This window comes from Ruditapes philippinarum, unplaced genomic scaffold, assembly GCF_026571515.1.
Source record: "Ruditapes philippinarum isolate M1 unplaced genomic scaffold, ASM2657151v2 ctg1997_1_1_1_1, whole genome shotgun sequence".
Lineage (NCBI taxonomy): Eukaryota > Metazoa > Mollusca > Bivalvia > Venerida > Veneridae > Ruditapes > Ruditapes philippinarum.
The window spans coordinates 193481-215120 of record NW_026851791.1 but is presented as its reverse complement, the minus strand read 5'-3'; the positions used below and the strand labels follow the sequence as shown (position 1 = coordinate 215120).

The 21640-nt window shown below is 32.4% G+C and overlaps 1 protein-coding gene across 1 annotated transcript in view; it reads right to left on the bottom strand.

Moving 5' to 3' along the window:
* Positions 1-68: 68 nt before the first annotated feature.
* LOC132739686 (uncharacterized) overlaps positions 69-21640 on the bottom strand; it is a 120588-nt gene continuing 99016 nt past the window's right edge. The window contains exon 5 of the mRNA XM_060727450.1: positions 69-115. Coding sequence (XP_060583433.1) covers positions 69-115 — 47 coding nt within the window. The remainder of the gene's footprint in view (positions 116-21640) is intronic.

Sequence of the window (21640 nt, the reverse complement as noted above, 5' to 3'; positions counted from 1 at the left end):
ATAATAATACATAGATCACTGCATTACAAGATTACCTTTATCTAAAAATAACTTGTTTCACCTAACCTTCAACATTTTTTCCCAAACTTTGCCTGTCCCCATATATAGTCATTACCTGAAAATTAGAAAGGAAAGCAATCCATTAAGACATTTTCTAAACGTATTGTAACATTAAAACCAAAAGTTATATTGTAATTGTTTAAAGTAGGACAAAGTCCCTTTGGTTGTCCTTAGCCTTCTGGCAGGCAACAGAACCTTCTACCCGGAGCAAAAATAATATGGTTTGTAATTCTGATCAAGATATAATTATTTGGTTTTGTTCAGCTTGATAGATAGACAAGTTCATATTTTGAGTGACGTAGGTTACATAATAATAGCCAAAAGAAGGCTATTAAATATACACATGCAACCAGTGCTGATCAAGATCAGCCAGCACATCTTGCCTTATATGATCATGGCCTACACTATTCCCTATTCAGTCAGTACTTATTGATAACAAGAGCCACCGCCGGGCGGGGGCAACGCTCGACTTTTTACTTTTTCTAAACGCAAACATAGAAAGGTTTGAACATATATTGATGTTTCCTTTTTATAAATTTAGTTGGTCTGTCTTGTCACATTAGTTTTGTTTATATATTTTGTATATATATGAATAGAAACATTAAGCATATTTCTAAAAATAGCAACAGTACGCAATTTCTAAAAATAGCAACAATGACGCAATTTCTAAAAATAGAAAAAATGACGCAATTTCTAAAAATAGAAAAACATGACGCAATTTCTAAAAATAGAAAAAATGACGCAATTTCTAAAAATAGAAACAATGACGCAATTTCTAAAAATAGAACAAAAATGACGCAATTTCTAAAAATAGAAAAAAATGACGCAATTTCTAAAAATAGCAACAATGACGCAATTTCTAAAAATAGAACAAAAATGACCCAATTTCTAAAAATAGAAAAAAATGACGCAAATTCTAAAAATAGCAACAATGACGCAATTTCTAAAAATAGAAAAAATGACGCAATTTCTAAAAATAGAAAAACATGACGCAATTTCTAAAAATAGAAAAAAATGAAGCAATTTCTAAAAATGACGCAATTTCTAAAAATAGAAAAAAATGACGCAATTTCTAAAAATAGAAAAACATGACGCAATTTTCTAAAAATAGAAAAAAATGACGCAATTTCTAAAAATAGAAAAACATGACGCAATTTCTAAAAAATAGAAAAACATGACGCAATTTCTAAAAATAGAAACAATGACGCAATTTCTAAAAATAAGAACAAAAATGACGAAATTTCTAAAAATAGAAAAAAATGACGCAAATTCTAAAAATAGCAACAATGACGCAATTTCTAAAAATAGAAAAAATGACGCAATTTCTAAAAATAGAAAAAATGACGCAATTATATACATGTATATATATGTATATATTTTTATATATATTTGATATATATATATATATATATATATATATTTGATATATATATATATATATATATATCTATATTATGTATATATATATATATATACATGCATATATATATATATTTATATATATATATATACCTGCATATATGTATATATATACACACACACATTTATATATATATATATATATATAATACATATACTATACATACACACACACCAATAAATGCACAATCTGAGAAAATTCAGTAATATAACCTTCAAGGTCAAGGTCATTAAAGAGAGCCCAAGCAAATTTGGGTTTGATAAACAACAAGGTCTGGTCCTTAAGAACGTTCTGTTATAATATGAAGTTTATCCCCTTCAAAAAATAGCAAAGTTACAGTCAGTTACTGCCAAACAATGAAAATTTCAATAATTTGACCTTCAAAGGCAATGTCATTAATGAGTGAAGGTCAAGGTCTTTCGGTATATTTTTAACAGTTATCTTTGAAGATTATTATGTTCAAGTTTGAAGACAATCCATTCAAAAATAACAAAGTTACAGCCAATAATAGCCAAAAAAATGAAAATTTCAAATAATTTGACCTTCAAAGTCAAGGTCATTGATGAGTGAATGTCAAGGTCTGACTGGTTATTTTTAAGGGATATCCTTGAAGATTATTATGTTCAAGTTTGAAGACAATCCATTCAAAAATAACAAAGTAACAGCCAATAACAGCATGAACAAGCAAAAATTGGACTTTTAACCTTGAAGGTCAAGGTCATTTATGGATGAAGGTCAAGGTTAGTGTGGTCTACTGAAAGGTCTTGTCCCAAGGGTTGTTGTGGCCAAGTATGAAGACAATACACCAAGAAATAAAAAAGTTATGATCCAGGTACAAGTTTTCGGACGGCAACGGCAACGGCAACGGAGACGGCAACGCCGACCTGACTATAACAATACCTCTACTTTTTTTTTCAAAAAAAAAAAAGTCGAGCTAAAAATGGAAACAAAACCATTCAGAATCGTTTAGTCCAGATTGAAAGATTGATCAATTAAGACATTACCCTGGTTATGGTATGATAATCATACATTCCATTGACTCATGAGAATGGTTGTTAATTAGATCTTTCTATTTTAAGCGATTAATGGGCCATAATTTGAGCAAACAGTAAGAATACAGTCACACTACATAGTGAATTTGAAGAAAATCTGACTAGCACTTTAAAAGCAGAAGTCAAGACTGTTGACAATGAGGAAACCTGATTCTTATAACACTTATACCTCAATTTTCTTGAACCCAAAAAAGCTAAAAATAAATTTAAAACGGCTGGTAAACTTAACTAACCCTGTAACTATAGCCTAAATACACATGCAACGCTCAAGTGTCAAAAATAATAAATCATACCTCTTTATATTAATGTAAAAATGACATGTATTTTACAGTATAAAACTTAATTTCTAGCAATAATTAATTAAGGCATTTATGTTGCAGACAGTACATCTGAGATGCTTCACTATGATTAACATTTTGGTAAACGACTGCAACGTTAAAATAATACATCATCGCTGACCTACATAAACTGAAAAGCGTGCAAGTCGATCAAGAAATGTTCTATATATAGCACGACATTAATTAAGTTTTTAGCTATCTGTCTTCTTAACGTCGACATGTCTATGCAGTTGTACTATTTAAAAAAAACAGAAGCGTGTTACATATTCATTAAAATTGTATCAGTCATCTTTTATGGACGTCAGTTCCGATATGTCAATTCAAATTATCGTACAGGTAGACATTTTTTTTCCATAGGATTATATAATGAGCTTTTAAAGATGAGTAACGATTTTGTCTCCGACATAATAAATGAAATAATAATCTTATTTTTAGAAATAAACATGTCATTTCAACCTACTTTTAGACATGTCCCAATGACCTATAACGGCACATGTAACATTAAAATGTGATAAAAATAATTATAGAAATAATATACATTATACGAAATGTGATACAAATGTACACCAATTACATAATTAAATGTTAAATAGGTAAAGTTACAGGAATTTTTACAAGAGCTGGTGAAATGCCTCTTGAATAAATGTCATCCTAATTATTAGCACTTTTATTAGAAATATTATGCTGGAAGTATAAGTGTGACCTATGTCTCTGCTATAAACTGTGACACAGCTAAAGATATGCACAAAGTTACTATAATTCCATCAATGTTGACTGGACAAGAACATCAATCCACTTTTATCAAGTTAAAATGTGTCCTTGACGTTTGAGCTAAAAACCTTAATTGTTTATGCGAGTGACACATCAGCTCAATGTGCCAAACATGAATTATGTTTAAGACACTACCTGTTATTCACAATAATCGGATGACTTTGGACATACAAATGTGGCTAATGGAGATCTACTAGACTGTGATATCCTCATCATTTTCAAAACATTTTTGCCAAGCATTTTAACATCAATCAATGGATGGAGGGGATTTTTTTCAGAAATGTAGGGAAAATATATACTTTAAAGGGAGGGCAATGGGGCTGCTATCTCCAATTTGGTCCTTAAATTACTGCAAATGGCCATTTTAACAGTTAATATAATCTGCAACATTTTGTCATATAATGCTATATATATATATTTTTTTTTTTTTTTTTTTTTTTTTTTTTTGAGTCTGTATGGGTGGTATTTCTGATAAATAAAACACCATGTATAATTGAGCGCTTTCAATATATTATTATAGTCTACCTGTCCAATTGTTTTATCTCTTCATTATTGAATGTATTTATTCTCCCATTGATCAACACAACACATCTCTGCATCAAAGTCAATGAGGTCAAAACAGTAACACAGGTTTTAAAATATTCACAAACTCAATTAGGTTAATTATATTACTCAATTATACCTGATTTAGCAAATACAGGCCCGGAGTATAACCTTTAGCTACTGTATCATATAACAGTAAAAATTATAACCTTTATTAATCATCTTTTATTTTCAAGTACAGGAACCATTATTATCATATCTTCCTCTACACATTACTATTGTTTGTCTTGCTATGACAAATAAAAGGCAAGAGCCACTGCAAAGCGGGAGCAACCCTCGACTTTTTCTTCCTTCAACAGTCAAACACATTAGAGGAAGATTATTGTACTAAAGAATACTCCTAAGCAAAAATAATTTTCTAGAACAAAATATAATTCAAAGGTCAAGGTCTGATTTATGAGTCAAGTTCGAATTGAGTTTAATCTTCTTTAACAAATTGTCCTTTAAAGGAAGTTGTGCTAAAGTATGAGGACAATCCATTCATAAATAACCAAGTTAGAGCCAATTATATCAAAAGTTAAGCAAAAATACACTTTAAGGTCAAGGTCACTGATGAGTGAAGGTCATAATCAATTTAGTCTACTTGAAGGTCTTGTCCAAAGGAGTGTTGTGTCCATGTATGAAGACAACCCATTCATGTATAACAGTTATAGCAAAATATAGCAAAATTCAAACATTTAACCTTGAAGGTCAAGGTCATTCATAAGAGAAGGGTTCAACTTAAAAGTTTTGTCTAAAGAGTTGTTGTGGTTCAAGTATGAAGGCAATCCATTACGAAATAAATAAATTGTGACAAATGTTAAAGTTTGCGGATAGCAACGGCATAGGCTACTCCAACAATAGCTCCTTTTTTTCTTTGAAAAAATCGAGCTTGTAATAACTTATATATTCACAGTCATACATAAAAAGATTGAAACTACTGACATTCATCAAACATATAGGTCGCAAAGAAGAGTTCAGCCTTAAATAAGTCATGTCATGATACAAAATACTGTGTTTGTTGAACATGAATATATATCCCAAAAACTGCATCAACTGATCTTTCTTTGAAAAGGAATCACTGACAGGAATACATATCTGCTACTCAAAGCTGATATTTGTTGATAAGTACTGAAGGGTACCTCCAAATATGGAGATAAAGGGTAAGATATATAAAGGTATTTTTACTACTAGTATTTTAATATATATACTGCTGCAGTATGATCATTCTTCAAGTAGGATTATTTTAAATTCTAACTTTTGATTTGGAAGCTGGAAACATTGATACAATACTTTTGTCATAATCATTGAAACATATGATTTGCGTCATGACAAAACCAACATAATGGATTTGTGACCAGCATGGATCAAGACCAGCCTGCACATTCGCGCAGTCTGATCAGGATCCATGCTGTTCGCTATCAGTTTCTCGTCTTGTTATATGGTTCATAAGCGAACAGCATGGATCCTGATCAGACTCACAGGCTGGTCTGGATCCATGCTGGTCGAAAACCCATTATGTTGGTTTTGTCATGACGCGGCTCAATTATTTCAATGTTGAAATTCAGTCTCGTTACCATGAAAGAGAAAGAAATCCAAATTGTCATGTATTCATTATGAATTAAAACTGATCACGTTTGGAAATATTGTTAAGACTTTTTTTTATTAAAACCTTCCACAGAATTTTTAATAATTTGCAAATAATTACATGGATCACATGAAAGAAGAAAGCCGGAGATAAAAGCCGGAGATAAAATATGGGAGACTTCTGTTCAATATAGATTTTACCCACATTTTCACCTGTTCTACTAACCCATATTAACTCTTATGAAATTAGGTCAAACATTGTGCATGACATATAAACTGTTAAGGCTTACCACAGTTTTATCAGCTGTAAGGTTACCCTTTAAATTCATCCCGCTGTTCAACTATAAATGTGTTATCAATTATACTTGTTTAATAAAAGAAAACTGGTTTCAATGGCAAACATCTTAATTTTGGTAATAAAATTATAAATCGTTGCAAGATTCTTAGGGTACAGTGGAACCTGAAATTAGAGACCACATCAAAGTGAATTATGGACAATGTGATTTTATTAATTATCTTTAATCAATCTACAGAGACCCAATACCTTAATTTCTAATCAATAAGGTAAATAATATTTTATATTTTTAAGCACAGATAGGTCTTTATAGACAGGTTTGAAGATCATGAATCAATTTAACATTTCATTAACTTAGTACAGTAACAGGTTAACTCCTATTAAATTACATAAGGAGTTAACCCGTTACTGCATATACCAGGTTACAATTTATGTAATGAAAAAAAAATGAATATAAAAGTGTCATGGTCCAAAAAAAAAAAAAATAATTAATAAAATTAAAACCATTTACCATTCAATACCACAATGCAATTCAGACATTTATATTGAAATAAAGCAATCTTATATAATTGCCTGATATATCATATATATCTTATACCCCAGGCTACCAGTATATCTGTGTCATCTATTTCTGAAACACCACAAAGTAGAAGTACTTACTTATAGACACATAATTTATAACCATGTTTATTTCAAACACTCACAATCTTTTCTTAGTGACAATTTCATTTCCCCATAAGTAAGAGATTTATAATAAGACCAAACAACACCCCCCCCCCCCCTCCAAACATCCAACAACCCACATAATATATCTGGCAAAGTTTGTCTGAACTTAGAATATATTTCTCAGGAATTGTTAATAAATTCCTGGAATTCATCAAAACAATGTTGGAAGCATTCTTGTCCACAGATTTCTTTAAGTTTTGACATCTTTTTTCATATTGACTTGCCATATAATTTATAATATGTTTATGGTAACAAAAAATAATGATATAAAATATTCCCAAGAGAGTTCTGGGAACTGATTATTATCTTAAAGATACTTCTAATGAATAAACAGGTCATGAGAATAATGGCAAATTGTTGATCACACAATTCTTGAAAAAAACTGTACTAAATATGAATTTTCAAACAAGAGCACTGCATACTTTTAAAGATCCTGTAAACTATGTTGTAATTGAGGTTGTATACCACACTTAAGTGAAATTATAGATATGTATATAATTATGCTCATAAAACAATTTTCAAACATAGAAGAATATGTAAAATATGTAATGCAAATATTTGTACATATTACATGCAATCATTAAAATATATGCATTTGTTTCTTATTGAAAAATTTGTCTTATAGACTTTATAGAACATAATTTTTTATTACCTCCCTTTATTTACATGAAATGTTAAAAATCGGTAATATCTTTATAAATAATGCTTTTTGGAACTTACAAAATGGATAAATCGTAATTTGAGCATCATATTTATGATATGACACCATAAAAAAATTATGTTACAGGATCTTTAAGAAGATAACTAAAAAAATATTGCTTTCAGAATTATGTACCTTGTCTGTCAACTGCACCATGTCATGATATTAGCAATCATTCCAAAGTTCATGTTGATAACTTTTAAAATGTATGATTATGAGCTACATTAAAGTTTTTGTATGACAACAACACCAAAGTTATCATAAAAGCTCAACTTTTTCTTTGCAACTCTTAAAACAGCCACACTGAAACATGACTTATAATGTGTGACTGTACATATTTGTCTTTAATATGAGTGTCTGATATAGTTTCAAGACATTCTATATTTGCTACAGCTTTAAAACTGACCACACTTACCCAAAATAATTGCACTTACGCGAGTTATTTAATAAATGATAAGGCTTCTTTAATCAATCTGGGTACAGTATCATGAAACTTAATTATAATATAAATCACATACAACATTTTGATGAACATATAACTCTGAAAACTGATTAAATTGAATGCAATGTGCCACTTAGTTCAGAAATTTCTGGCAAAAGAAATAAAAATCTTGAGAAAGTACAAAACAACATAATTAACTAGTAATTACCTCCTACCACATGTTGTTTTCTTAAAATAGATACTTGGCATATATACTGGAAGCCAAAAAAAAACCACATTCAATTAGTTTGATATGAGAATTGTAAAGACTATCACTGTTAAAGAGAGATGTTTCCTAGAAACCACCTTTTCTCCTAATGTATCAATTAGGATTATGGACATTAAAAGCTTTAAGGGAGTTTACAATTTAGAACTGAATATACAGATCATATGGATCTGTTGTATTAACTGGACAACATCATTAGACCTTTAAAGCTGCATGCCTTCAGATGAGCCAAAATACGTTTAAGAAAATCAAACTTGAGAAAAATGTACTAAGATTTTAAGAAAAGTAAAAAGATTCAAGATTCAAGTAATAATTTACATGATGTGTGCGATTAATGACTGATTTTGCAGTATTTACTATATTTCTACTGCGTGACTAATACAGTAAGGGCTATTTTTGCAAATTTTGACCTCTTGTTGGTAATTTACTTAGTGCTATTTACAATCTGTAAATTACTTTCTTTGTTCACTTCATATTATGATACTTTTAAATACATTTTTAAATTTTTCAAGAAAATTAGCATAAATCTGGAGGCATGCTCCTTAAAGCAACATTCTGCATGGAAGCTACATTTGTGGACTATATGCTAGGAAAAAGTTCAATGAGTAAAAATCCCAAAGGGTAAATTCTTTGAACACGAAAAAAAAAAAGAATATTTTAGATAAGAGTACAGAATAAACATGTGTGATTGGTGAATTAATGATGCCAAATATTAAATAAGTGGATTATTCTGTGAACCCATTTTCTATACAGTAATTTTGTTTTTTGATGATCAAGGGGAGATTATTTTATGATAATTTTACCATTATTGCCAAGACGAATGTGCCGAATGCCCTTGGCACAAATAATGTACAACATGTTCAAACACAAAACATTATTTACTACATAATAAATACAAAACATAATTTACTACAAAATCATAATATTAATCTGCAGCGCAACTGCGTTGACCACTCATATGTAAGAATAATTTGACATAGAGATCCGTTATACAATGGTTTTAACAAAGAATGTCAAAAGAAGTCTGACAAAAGTGGGAGGTGCATGGGGAGGGGGGGAGTGGGGGGGGGGGGGAGGGAGAAGGGTTGTTGGGGTGGCAAAAGTTTAAAAAGTCCTACAAAAGTGGGAGGTGCCTGGGGTGGGGGCAATGAGGAATGGTTGGGGTGGCAAAAGTTTAAAAAGCCCTACAAAGTGGGAGGTGCCTGGGGGGAGGGGGTGGGGAGAGGGTTGCTGTGGTGGCAAGTTTAAGAAGTCCGACAAAAGTGGGAGGTGCCTGGGGGGGAGATGTTGTTGGAGTGGCAAAAAGTTTAAAAAGTCCTACAAAAGTGGGAGGTGCCTGGGGGGGGGGGGGGGGGTATTTTGTCAGAGTAAGAAAAGTTTAAGACCAAGGATAAGAGTATAAGTGAACTGTACACAAGTCTTGCTGTGATATTAGGGCAATATTCACACTAATGTTGGCACTATCAAGATTCCATAATGTACTTGTAATTCTCTTGTACTGAGATGCCTACTGAATGGAGCCAATCTGCTTTTGAAGAAATGATAAGCAGTGTGTGTTTGAAATCTATGTACCTAATTTACTTAACTGTACCAAATGACATATATATATCATTCTTTTTTTATTTTTTACATTCAATTATTGAACTTTATTTTCTAATTCCATTGGAGAGATTTAAAAAATACATTCTTACCCTCTTGATTTTTAGATAAACTGAAAATGTTTTACCTCACACATAAGTTTACAGCTTTTTTCAGTTTAAAGTCTGACTGCAGGTAGTCTAAGTTCCTGCCAAGAAATATATGTGCCGCTGACTATCATAAATATGTCAATACTGCAGCTAGCTTTTAAACTAGATAAATAATAATATCATAAATATGTTCCAATTGTTATTTTGAAAATAACAGCAATTTTTAAACATTTGTGCAATTCAGTGATAATTATAAAATATAACACCTGAACCATCAATAAAGCATCAGATTGGCCTTAACAGACTTATCTCAGCTTCTATAGAACTTAATTACAGGCTGCTCAATCTAACATTTTTTAAAGGTGGTCGAGTTGTTTGAGCGCCTTCCACTACACTCAGGAATCATGGGTTTGACCCTTAACTGAAGACATTAACCTGTACCTCTTTAAGTTCCAAAATGTAGGTTAAATAATGGTACTGAAATATAAATACAGCGTACATGTACAGCTTTAAGCCCTTATCACAAAAGAACACAAAACTAACCTAAAAGCCTACTGAATATTTAATATACTGATGATACTTAATAACAGAATACAGTCCGACCCTGGTTATTCGACAACCCTTTATTCGAATACCCGGCATTATCCGAAGTAGATCGCCGGTCCCGTTTTTATCTCTATATAAAACAATATAAATACGAGCGTATTATTCGAAATGCATTATCCGAATACCTCCTATTTTTCGAAGTAAAATTCGGTCCCGATGTATACAATTACGAAAGAATTTCACACCTATTTATTCGAAGCCAGCCTAATTATTATTCAAAGCTAGACTAATTGACGCAGATCCACTCGCTGACCAGTCGACTTGTGAAAAATATCCATAGTCATGCGTGTAATTAGACAATCATGATAATAACACTTCATGTGTTCTTTAATCAACTTTAATTAATGAAAATGAAAAGCTTCAACCGTGTCCGATTTGTTTAAGATGACAGCAATAATTTTTATACATTCCAGTATATGTGAATTTGTCAAAACATCAAAAACATTTTTTTTCATTAATTGTAAATCGCTAATGAGAGCCTTAATTTATCCTAATCGCACCAGAGTTTAGCTGTAAATACCGTATGTGAGACGACACGGCCATTATCAAGGCTTTGCGCGAAATGAAAACGATACATAATGTAGAATAAAAATGCAAGTATTTATGTCTTAAATGTCAATACAATAATTTTTACGCATCTTTTCTTTAATATCTATTTTTCTCAATTGATTACATGAAGCAAGTGTGTTGTAAACGGTAGTTTTGCGGTGATTTGTCAAAGTGGAGTAGTTTTCGTCTATCACTATATTCCGATTTCGATTATTCGAACCCATCGATTATTCAAAGTAAATATTCAGTCCCAGGCACTTCGAATAAACGGGGTTAGACTGTATATAAGTTTTATTTTGTGCAAACTTAGTTAAAGTCTTAGGGCAAAAAATACAGAGTTACAATTCATATTACCTATACAAAAAAATTACAGGCCTTTTGAAATATAAGATCTGGTAAGTTTTTCATTAAAAACAAGTGTATAAAAAGAAAACAATAATCAAGCATAGGGCTAAAAGTAACTAATAAAATATTTTTTTTAAAAAAAAAAAACCCCCTTTTTTCCCCAAAGAAAATTTTTTTTAAAAAATTGGGGAAAAAAATTTTTTCCCCCCTTAAAAAAAATTTTTTCCCCCTTAAAAAAAAAAAAAAAATTTAAAAAAACCCCCCTTTGAAAAAAAAATTTTTAAAAAACCCCCTTTTTTTAAAAAAAATTTTTAAAAATTTTTTTTTATTTTTTTTTTTTAAAAAAATTTCCCTTTTTCTTTTAAAAAAAAAAAAACCTTTAAAAAAAAAATTAACCCCCAAAATTAAAAAAATTTAAAAAAAAGGGCCAAAAAAAATTTTTTTAAATTTTTTTATTTTTTAAAATTTAAAAAATTTTTAAAAAAAAAAAAAGGGAAAAATTTTTTCCTTTAAAAATTATTTTTAAATTCCTGAAGAAAAAAAAAAAGGGGGGGAAAAAAAGGGGGTACATGTTTTAAATTTTTTTTTTTTTTTTTTTAAAAAATAAAAATTTAAAATTTTAAAATTTCCAAAAAATTTTTTAAAAAAATTTTTTTAATTTTGGGTAAAAAAAATTTTTTTTAAAAAAAGGGGGGCTACAAAAACCCCCCCTTTTTTTTTTTTCCAATTCCAAAAAAATTTTTAAAAAAAAAAAAATTTTTTAAAAAAAAAAAAAAAAAAATTTTTTAAAAAAAATTTTAAAAAAAAAAAACCCCCCCCCTTTTTTTTAAAAAATGTTAAAAAATTTTTTTTTTTAGAAAATTTTGTCCCAATTTTTTTTTTTTAAAAAAGGGGAAAAAAAAAAAAAAAAAAATTTTTTTTTTCCTTTTTTTAAAAAAAAACCCTTTTTTAAAATTTAAAAAAATTAAAAAAAAAAATTTTTTAAAAAAAAAAAAAATTTAAAAAAACCCAAAAAAAAAAAAATTAAAAAACTTTTTTTTTTTCCCCCCAAAAAAAAAATTGGGAAAAATTTTTTTTTTTTAAAAAAAAAAAAAAAAATTTAAAAAAAAAAAACCCCCACAAAAAGGGGGGCAAATTTTTTTAAAAAAAAAAATTTCCGGGGTTTTTTTTTTTTTTTTTCTTTTTTTTTACATTTTTTTAAAATTAAAATTTTTTTTTTTTTTAAAAAAAAAAAAAAAAAAATTTTTGGGGGAAAAAAAAAAAAAATTTTTGGGGCAAAAAAACTTAAAAAAAAAAAAAAAATGTCTTAAAATTTTTAAAAAAAAAATTTTTTTTGGGGAAAAAAACCCCCCCCCCCAAAACCTCAATTCTTTTTTTTTAAAAAAAAATTTTTAAAAAAAAAAAAAATTTTTAAAAAAAAAATTTTCTACATGTGCTACAAAGTTGAAAACTAAAAAAATCTTTATTAAGTAAATGGCAAATGCCTACATAAATACTAAAATAATCCCAAAGAAAAACCCAAGGTGCATTAGTACACATGCTGACCAACATTCTTGTTAAACTTTCAGCCTCAGGTCATAAACTTTTGAGTTAGTGCAACACAAGTTAAATGTTGTAAATTTTGTACTAAGTCAATGGGCAATAACTCTAAAATACTAAAAATATCCACACGAAAATACCAGTTTGCACAACTACCCATTGCTGCGGGGCAACATTCCTGTAAGGTTTTTTTTTTTTTCATGAATCCTAGGTCGAAATAACTTTTTAGTTACGTGTGACACAAGTTGAAAATTGAAAATTTTACTTATTCAATGGGCAATTAACTCTAAACCATACTAAAAATATCCACCGAATACGCCAGGTGCATAACTATACATGGCTGAGAAATACCCAGTGCATACTATGCATCTGAGCAACATTTTTGTAAGGTTCATGATTCTAGGTCAAATAACTATTTTAAGTTATATGTGACAACAAGTTGAAAATTGGAATTTTTTACTACGTTTCCATGGGCAATAAAACTCTAACAAGCAGTGGCCATGATGGCCCTGAGGGTCTTCACCTGTATATAAGCCCCCCCCAAACCCCGGGGGCAATCTTTACCCAAGGGCTTTTATTGTGTTTATTTAAACAGGAACATGGTAGACACCCATTTAAGAAGATGTTTCATGCAAAAACATCTAAGTTCTAGCTCATTGGGTTTTTTAAAAGAAGATTTTTTAAGTTTTTACTGATACACATAATAGTTAAAACACAATACACCTCGGGTCAGGGCCAGTTTTGACCCCCCAGGGCTTTTTATTTTGAACAAACTTGTGTAGATATTTACTTAAAGTGTTTCATGCTTAATATCTAAACTCTAGCTATTTGGATTTTTTCAAGAAGATTTTTTTTAAGTTTTTTGCTATAAGCACATATAAGGAAAACTCAATGACCCCCGGGGCGGGGCCAGTTTTGACGCCCAGGGCTTTAATTTGAACATATTGGGTACGACACACCATTAGAACATGTCTTCATGCTAAATATCTTAGCTCTAGCTCTTTTGGGGTTCTTTAAAAAGAAGATTTTTTAAGTTTTTTTTACTATATGCAAGTATAGGGGAAAATCAATGACCCCTGGGGGAGGGCAATTTTGACCCCAGGGCTTTTATTTGAATCAAACCTTGGTTAAGACATTCACTAGAAGATGTGTTCATGGCCAAAGTATCTAAGCTCTATGCTCTTACGTTTCTTAAAAAGAAGAATTTTTAAGTTTTTACTTAATGCATTAGGGAAAATCAATGAACCCCTGGGGCGGGGCCAATTTTTGACCCCAGGGCTTTTTATTTGAACAAACTTGGTAAGACATTCACTAGAAGATGTTTCAATGCCAAATATCTAAGCTCTAGTTCTTAAACAGTTTCTTTTAAAAAGAAGATTTTTTTTTTTAAGTTTTTTACTAATGGCATATAGGGAAAATAATGACCCCCCGGGCGGGGCCAATTTTGGACCCCAGGGCCCTTTAATTTGAACAAACTTGGTAGAACATCACTAGAAAATGTTTCATTGCCAAATATCTAAGCTCTAGCTCTTAAACGGTTTTTAAAAGAAGATTTTTTAAGGGTTTTTAAACTAATATGCATATAGGGTATAAATAATGGACCCCCCCCCCGGGGGCCGGGCAAATTTTGGACCACCAGGGTTTTTTATTTGAACAAACTTTGGTAGACAATTCACTAGAAGATGTTTCATGCCAAAAAATATTTCCGCTTCTACTCTTTGGGTTTCTTTAAAAAAAGAAGTTTTTTTTTTAAGGTTTTTTTATTTATACATATAGGGAAAAATCAATGACCCCTGGGGCGGGGCCAATTTTGATCCAAGCGCTTTTATTTGAACAAAACTTGGTAAGACCATTACTAGAAAGATGTTTTCATGGCCCAAATACCTAAAGCTCTGCTCTTACAGGTTCTTTAAAAAAAAGTTTTTTAAGTTTTTACTTTATGCCATAAAGGAAAATCAATGAACCCCCCGGGCGGGGGCCAAAATTTTTTAAACCCCAGGGCTTTAAAATTTTGGAACAAACTTGGTAAGAACATCCATAGAAGATGTTTTTAATGCTAAATATTTAGCTTAGTCTTTACGGTTCTTTAAAAGAAGATTTTTAAAGTTTTTTATATATGCATTAGGGAAATCAAATGCCCCCGGGGCAGGGCCCAATTTTTGAAACCTCAGGGTTTTATTTAAAACAAACTTGGTAGACACTACTAGAAAGATTTTTCATGCCAAATATCTTTTAGCTTCTAGCTCTTTACGGTTTTTAAACGAAGGATTTTTCTAAGTTTTTAATTTAAAATGCAATTAGGGAAATTCAATGACCCCCGGGGCGGGGCAATATTTTTTGACCCCAGGGTTTTTTTATTTGAAAAACTTGGTAGACAATCAAACTTAGAAGATGTTTCATCCAAATTCTTAGGCTCTAGCTCTTACGGTTCTTTAAAAAAAAAATTTTTTAAATTTTTTTTAACTTTAATGCCATATTGGGGGAAAATGAATGAACCCTGGGGGGGGCCCAATTTTGACCCCAGGGCTTTTTTTTGAAAACCCTTGGAAGACAACTCATTAGAAGAATGTTTCAATGCAAATATCTAAGCTCTAGCTTTAGGGTTTTGTTTAAAAGAAGATATATAAAGAATTTTTTCTTTCGGTTTGCCAAATGGCAACCCAGAGTTCTGCAGGAATTAAATTTTTTCTTTGAGGGACCAAGTTTTAAAGGCTGACCACCAAAGGGAAACATCCTGTGAGCTTGGGATTTAATTGGCTCAGTGGTTTATGAGGAGATGTCATTCTAAAGCAAAAGTTTACGGACGGACCGGACGACGGACGGAACGACGGACGCCGGAACGAAAATGATCACAAAAGCTCACCCTGTCACTTTTGGTGACAGGTGAGCTAAAAAATATCCACACAAAAATACCCAGGTGCACAACTACACATGCTGAGCAACATTCCTGTAAGGTTTCATGATTCTAGGTCAAATTCTTTTTTAGTTACATGTGACACAAGTTGAAAATTGGAAATTTTTACTTATTCAAGGGCAATAACTCTAAAAAATATCCACACAAAAATACCCAGGTGCACAACTACACATGTTGAGCAACATTCCTGTAAGGTTTCATGATTCTAGGTAAAATACTTTTTTAGTTACGTGTGTCACAAGTGGAAAATTGGAATTTTTACTAAGTCAAGGGCAATAACTCTAAAAATACTAAAAATATCCACACAAATATACCCAGGTGCACAACAACAAATGCTGATCAACATTTCTGTAAGGTTTCATGACTGTAGGTCAATTACTTTTTGAGCTACGTGCGACACAAAAAAAGGAACGGATGAATGACGGATGGACGAAAGGACGGACGGATGGATTGACGGAAAAGGGTAAATCTAAATGCCCCCCCCCCCCACATAGTGGGGGCACAAAAAGCATATAGTTTTGCTTATAATGTGTTACACGCAATACAAAAACTTGTGGCAACAAGACATATGGCTTAAAGGCACTGGATGCTCCCTTACTCACAACAGTTAGGATGATAATGCATGACTTGAACATAATAAATACAATATAGGTCGAACAAATGATCAAAGGATATGAGTAAAATTGTAAAAAATCTACTTTTAGCATTGGTGACCTTGATCTTAGTGATCCAAAGTCCACCCAAAATTAGACAGACTCCAAAGGTATGTACCTATAAAATATGAAAAGACATTGGTTAATAAATGAGCCGCGCAGTCTGATCAGGATCCATGCTGTTCGCTTACCAACCCTATTACATGAAAAGAGAAACTGATAGTGAACAGCATGGATCCTGATCAGACTGCGCAGGCTAGTCTGGATCCATGCTGGTCGCAAACGCACTATGTTGGTTTTGTCATAACGCGGCTCATTAATATAGACAGTAGACCAGTGTACTTGAAACAACACCCGAAGGCAGAGGACCACCAGCAAAAAGGAAATAATTTGTCAAATAATCTAGTTGCCAAGAGAACCTTTAGGAAAGCCTAATTTCTGATACCTGATTAATACAAAAAACTAAAATTATGTGTTTTAAGTGTTTTGTGAATCCTAACTCCTTATCACAACCATTTTTTTTCAGATTTAAGTTTGACAACTTTATAACATGTATCAAAATGACCCAAATTTCCGACACAGATGTGGCATTTATTTTTCAGTATATTTTATTCTTGTTAATGTGAAGCATTCAGGCAAAGCTTCATAGTGATTGGATGCAGAGGAATAGGTTAAAAAGGCAACAGATGAAAGGCTTAGAGGACAAAAATTACACATTTGCAAATTTTCAGCTCAGGTAAGCAGAAATTTTGATATATGCTTCTCACCAATGAGTTGCAATCAAAGATTATAGAGTCATTCACAACTTTATATAGCAAGAGGGAGATGTTGGCACTTTATCTCTCATCTCAGTGAAAACAAATTCATTTCAAAGGAAAGTTAATGTCAGGACATTAAAAAAATAATAAATTCTTAGTGACACTGCTCCCCTAAAACTTAACACTTTGGTGAATATACATGTACTACAAAATACTACTGTAAAATATAAAGGAAATTGTAAAAATCTATTTTTAGCATCACTGACCTTGACAACTCCAACCAAAGGAATGCACCTACCAAATACAGTTTGTATGAAAGACATCTGTCAATAAATAAAGACTGTATGAACAAAAGTTCAAAAATCTATATCAAGTCAATACCACCAAAGGTATCTGAAAGACATAAGTCAATAAATAAACTCTGTATAAGCAAAAGTTTAAAAATCTAATTTTAGCAATGATGACCTTCAACTTGAACCCAATAATCCCTACCTCTTCTCAAAGTTAGAATACCCGCCAAGGTACCTACATGCTAAATATTTAAGACATTGGTCAATGAATGAATGCTGTATGAACAAAAGTGTAAAAATATTTTTTTAGCACCTGTGACCTCGACCTTGACCCAAGTAAGCTCTTGCTTATCCCAAAGTTAGAGGACCACTAAAGGTATCAACCTACCAAATATGAAAATATGAAAGATATCAGTCAATTAAGGCTATATATTCAAGCTAGTGATGGTATCCATTTTAAGCATCAATGACCTCAACCTTGATTACAGTGATCCCTATCTGACCACCCAAAGATAGAGGACCATTCTAGGTAACTTTCTAACAAAATATGAATGTCAGATATTCATCAATATATAAAGATTACATAAGAAAAAGTGTAAAAATATTTTTAGCAAAGAGTAACCTTGATCCAATTCCAAGTTGACCTATCTGACAACCAAAAAGGTAATATCAAAAAACATCAGTCAAGAAATTCAGGTTGTAATTGAACAAAAGTCACCTCTAGTTGATCCCAACTTATACCCAAAGTTACAGAACCACCAAAGGTATCTATCTACCTATCTGATAGGAAGATGTATCGATAATTAAAGTTGCTAGGGATTTAGGTGCAATGAAATCACTTTAAGGTCAGTAGGACCAAATGGGTGACTATACTGTATGCTGATCTCCCCCAAAAAAACTAGATTATGTAAAAAAAAATTATTTTCAGCCTGGATGCCATAAAAATATTTTGACGTGACTGACCTTTTATAAGACTTTATAATGTACCAGAAAAATTTGTTCATTTTTGAAGACAAAAAATGCAATGGCTTGAAACCGGATGAGTTGATTATGATGAGTTTTATCATGATTTTATTTAATCAAGTGGTTTCAGAGGAGATATTCCATTTGACCTATTGTGCATGATAGACAGGGAGTTGTCCTGGATGTTTAAAATGTAGCACTTAATGCACCCAGGTGAGCTGAAAATCATCTATATTTGAATCATAATGTTTTAATGCCATATGTTGCAAGGCATAGAAAGCCCTACAATCACTTTATCTAACAGACCGATAAAACTTTCATCTTAATGGGGAACACACATCTGTTGTAAAACAGTATATACCAGTTGTTAAAAGTTGGTCACTTGTTAATCCTAACATGCTTGTTATTCAGAAGTTCACATTATTTTCTTGGAAAATAATGATTTTGCTTGGCATTAATCAATTTTATATAATTATGGTTCATGAGTGCAACATAAGGTATCACCTGGTTGAACATTTATGTCAAGTTATACAAGGTTTCCTTCATACATGTAGTAGATGATTTATATGGTTTATACAAAATATCTTTACATCTGATCACCCTCTGGTGACCTTGCAATAAATTTATGATTTAAACTCCAAAATTGTCCATACACACAATTTCTTGTTTTTCTTATCTCATTTTTGACCTCTATGACATTGTGTGACACTGACCTGAATTTTATGTGCATCATTCTGGCTCAGGTACTGAACATTTTCAGTTCAGAAGTTATATTAAAATCCTTTTGTGTAATGAGAACTTTTGTTATGGACAAATCAACTGCTTGGTGCGAATGGGCTGTAACTCCGTCTTTATGACATATGGTTTACAACCGTTTTGCACTAAATCCTAGAAATAATTTCCTCTGATTGGAACATTTGACCTTGCCCTTTAACCTAGATACCTGGTTCATGCCAATGACACACTGTGGTGATCATCTGTACATGTGACCTTGCCCTTTAACCTAGATACCTGGTTCATGCCTATGACACACTGTGGAAATCATCTGGACATGTGTCAGGTGCCCTTTAACCTAGATACCTGGTTCATGCCAATGACACACTGTGGTGATCATCTGTACATGTGACCTTGCCCTTTAACCTAGATACCTGGTTCATGCCTATGACACACTGTGGAAATCATCTGGACATGTGTCAGGTGCCCTTTAACCTAGATACCTGGTTCATGCCAATGGCACACTGTGGTGATCATCTGTACATGTGACCTTGCCCTTTAACCTAGATACCTGGTTCATGCCTATGGCACACTGTGGTGATCATCTGTACATGTGACCTTGCCCTTTAACCTAGATACCTGGTTCATGCCTATGACACACTGTGGTAATCATCTGGACATGTGTCCTTGCCCTTTAACCTAGATACCTGGTTCATGCCTATGACACACTGTGGTGATCATCTGGACATGTGTCAGGTGCCCTTTAACCTAGATACCTGGTTCATGCCTATGACACACTGTGGTAATCATCTGGACATGTGTCAGGTGCCCTTTAACCTAGATACCTGGTTCATGCCTATGACACACTGTGGTGATCATCTGTACATGTGACCTTGCCCTTTAACCTAGATACCTGGTTCATGCCTATGACACACTGTGGAAATCATCTGGACATGTGTCAGGTGCCCTTTAACCTAGATACCTGGTTCATGGCCAATGACACACTGTGGTGATCATCTGTACATGTGACCTTGCCCTTTAACCTAGATACCTGGTTCATGCCTATGACACACTGTGGTAATCATCTGGACATGTGTCCTTGCCCTTTAACCTAGATACCTGGTTCATGTCTATGACACACTGTGGAGATCATCTGTACATGTGACCTTGCCCTTTAACCTAGATACCTGGCTCATGTCTATGACCACTGTGGTAATCATTTGTACATGTGACCTTGCCCTTTAACCTAGATACCTGGTTCATGCCAATGACACACTGTGGTAATCATCTGTACATGTGACCATGTCCTTTAACCTAGCTAGATACCTGGTTCATGCCAATGACACACTGTGGAGATCATCTGTACATGTGACCATGCCCTTTAACCTAGATACCTGGTTCATGCCTATGACACACTGTGGTGATCATCTGGACATGTGACCTTGCCCTTGAACCAAGATAAATGGTTCATGTCTATGACCACTGTGGTGATCATCTGGACATGTGACCTTGCCCTTGAACCAAGATAAATGGTTCATGTCTATGACGCACTGTGGTAATCATCTGGACATGTGACCTTGCCCTTTAACCTAGATACCTGGTTCATGCCTATGACACACTGTGGTGATCATCTGGACATGTGACCTTGCCCTTTATTCTAGATACCTGGTTCATGCCAATGACGCACTGTGGTAATCATCTGGACATGTGACCTTGCCCTTTAACCTAGATACCTGGTTCATGCCAATGACACACTGTGGTGATCATCTGGACATGTGACCTTGCCCTTTAACCTAGCTAGATATCTGGTTCATGCCCATGACACACTGTGGTAATCATCTGGACATGTGACCTTGCCCTTTAACCTAGATACCTGGCTCATGCCTATGACATACTGTGTGAAGACATCATCTGTATGAAGAAATACAAACATAAATCCATGAATGTAAAGGATGTATTTAGGACAAATGTAGAAATTCCCTCATCTCTTGGGTGACCTTGATTTTGCATAAATTGATCTAGATTATGATGGTAACTTATGATCACAAAAGAGTTAATCCCTTTATTCAAAACTACTCTATTTTCAAGACATTTGTTATATATTTTTTATCTAACCTTGGATCTCTAATTGTGTGACCTTGACTTTGGCTATAGGGATCTGAATGAGAATTTTTGTAGCACTTAATCTCATATTGGTGAAAATTTGCTCTGAACAATTTTGTACCTCTGATCTCAATTTGTGACATTGTGTCCTCAAGGTTGTGAACACATGTATCAAGTAACACAAAAACTCATTCATGTAAAAGGTATCAGCTTGTTTGTTTGTTTTATTTTTTTACACCTTTTCCCAACAGTATTTCGTTCATATAGGCGGGTAGTTTCC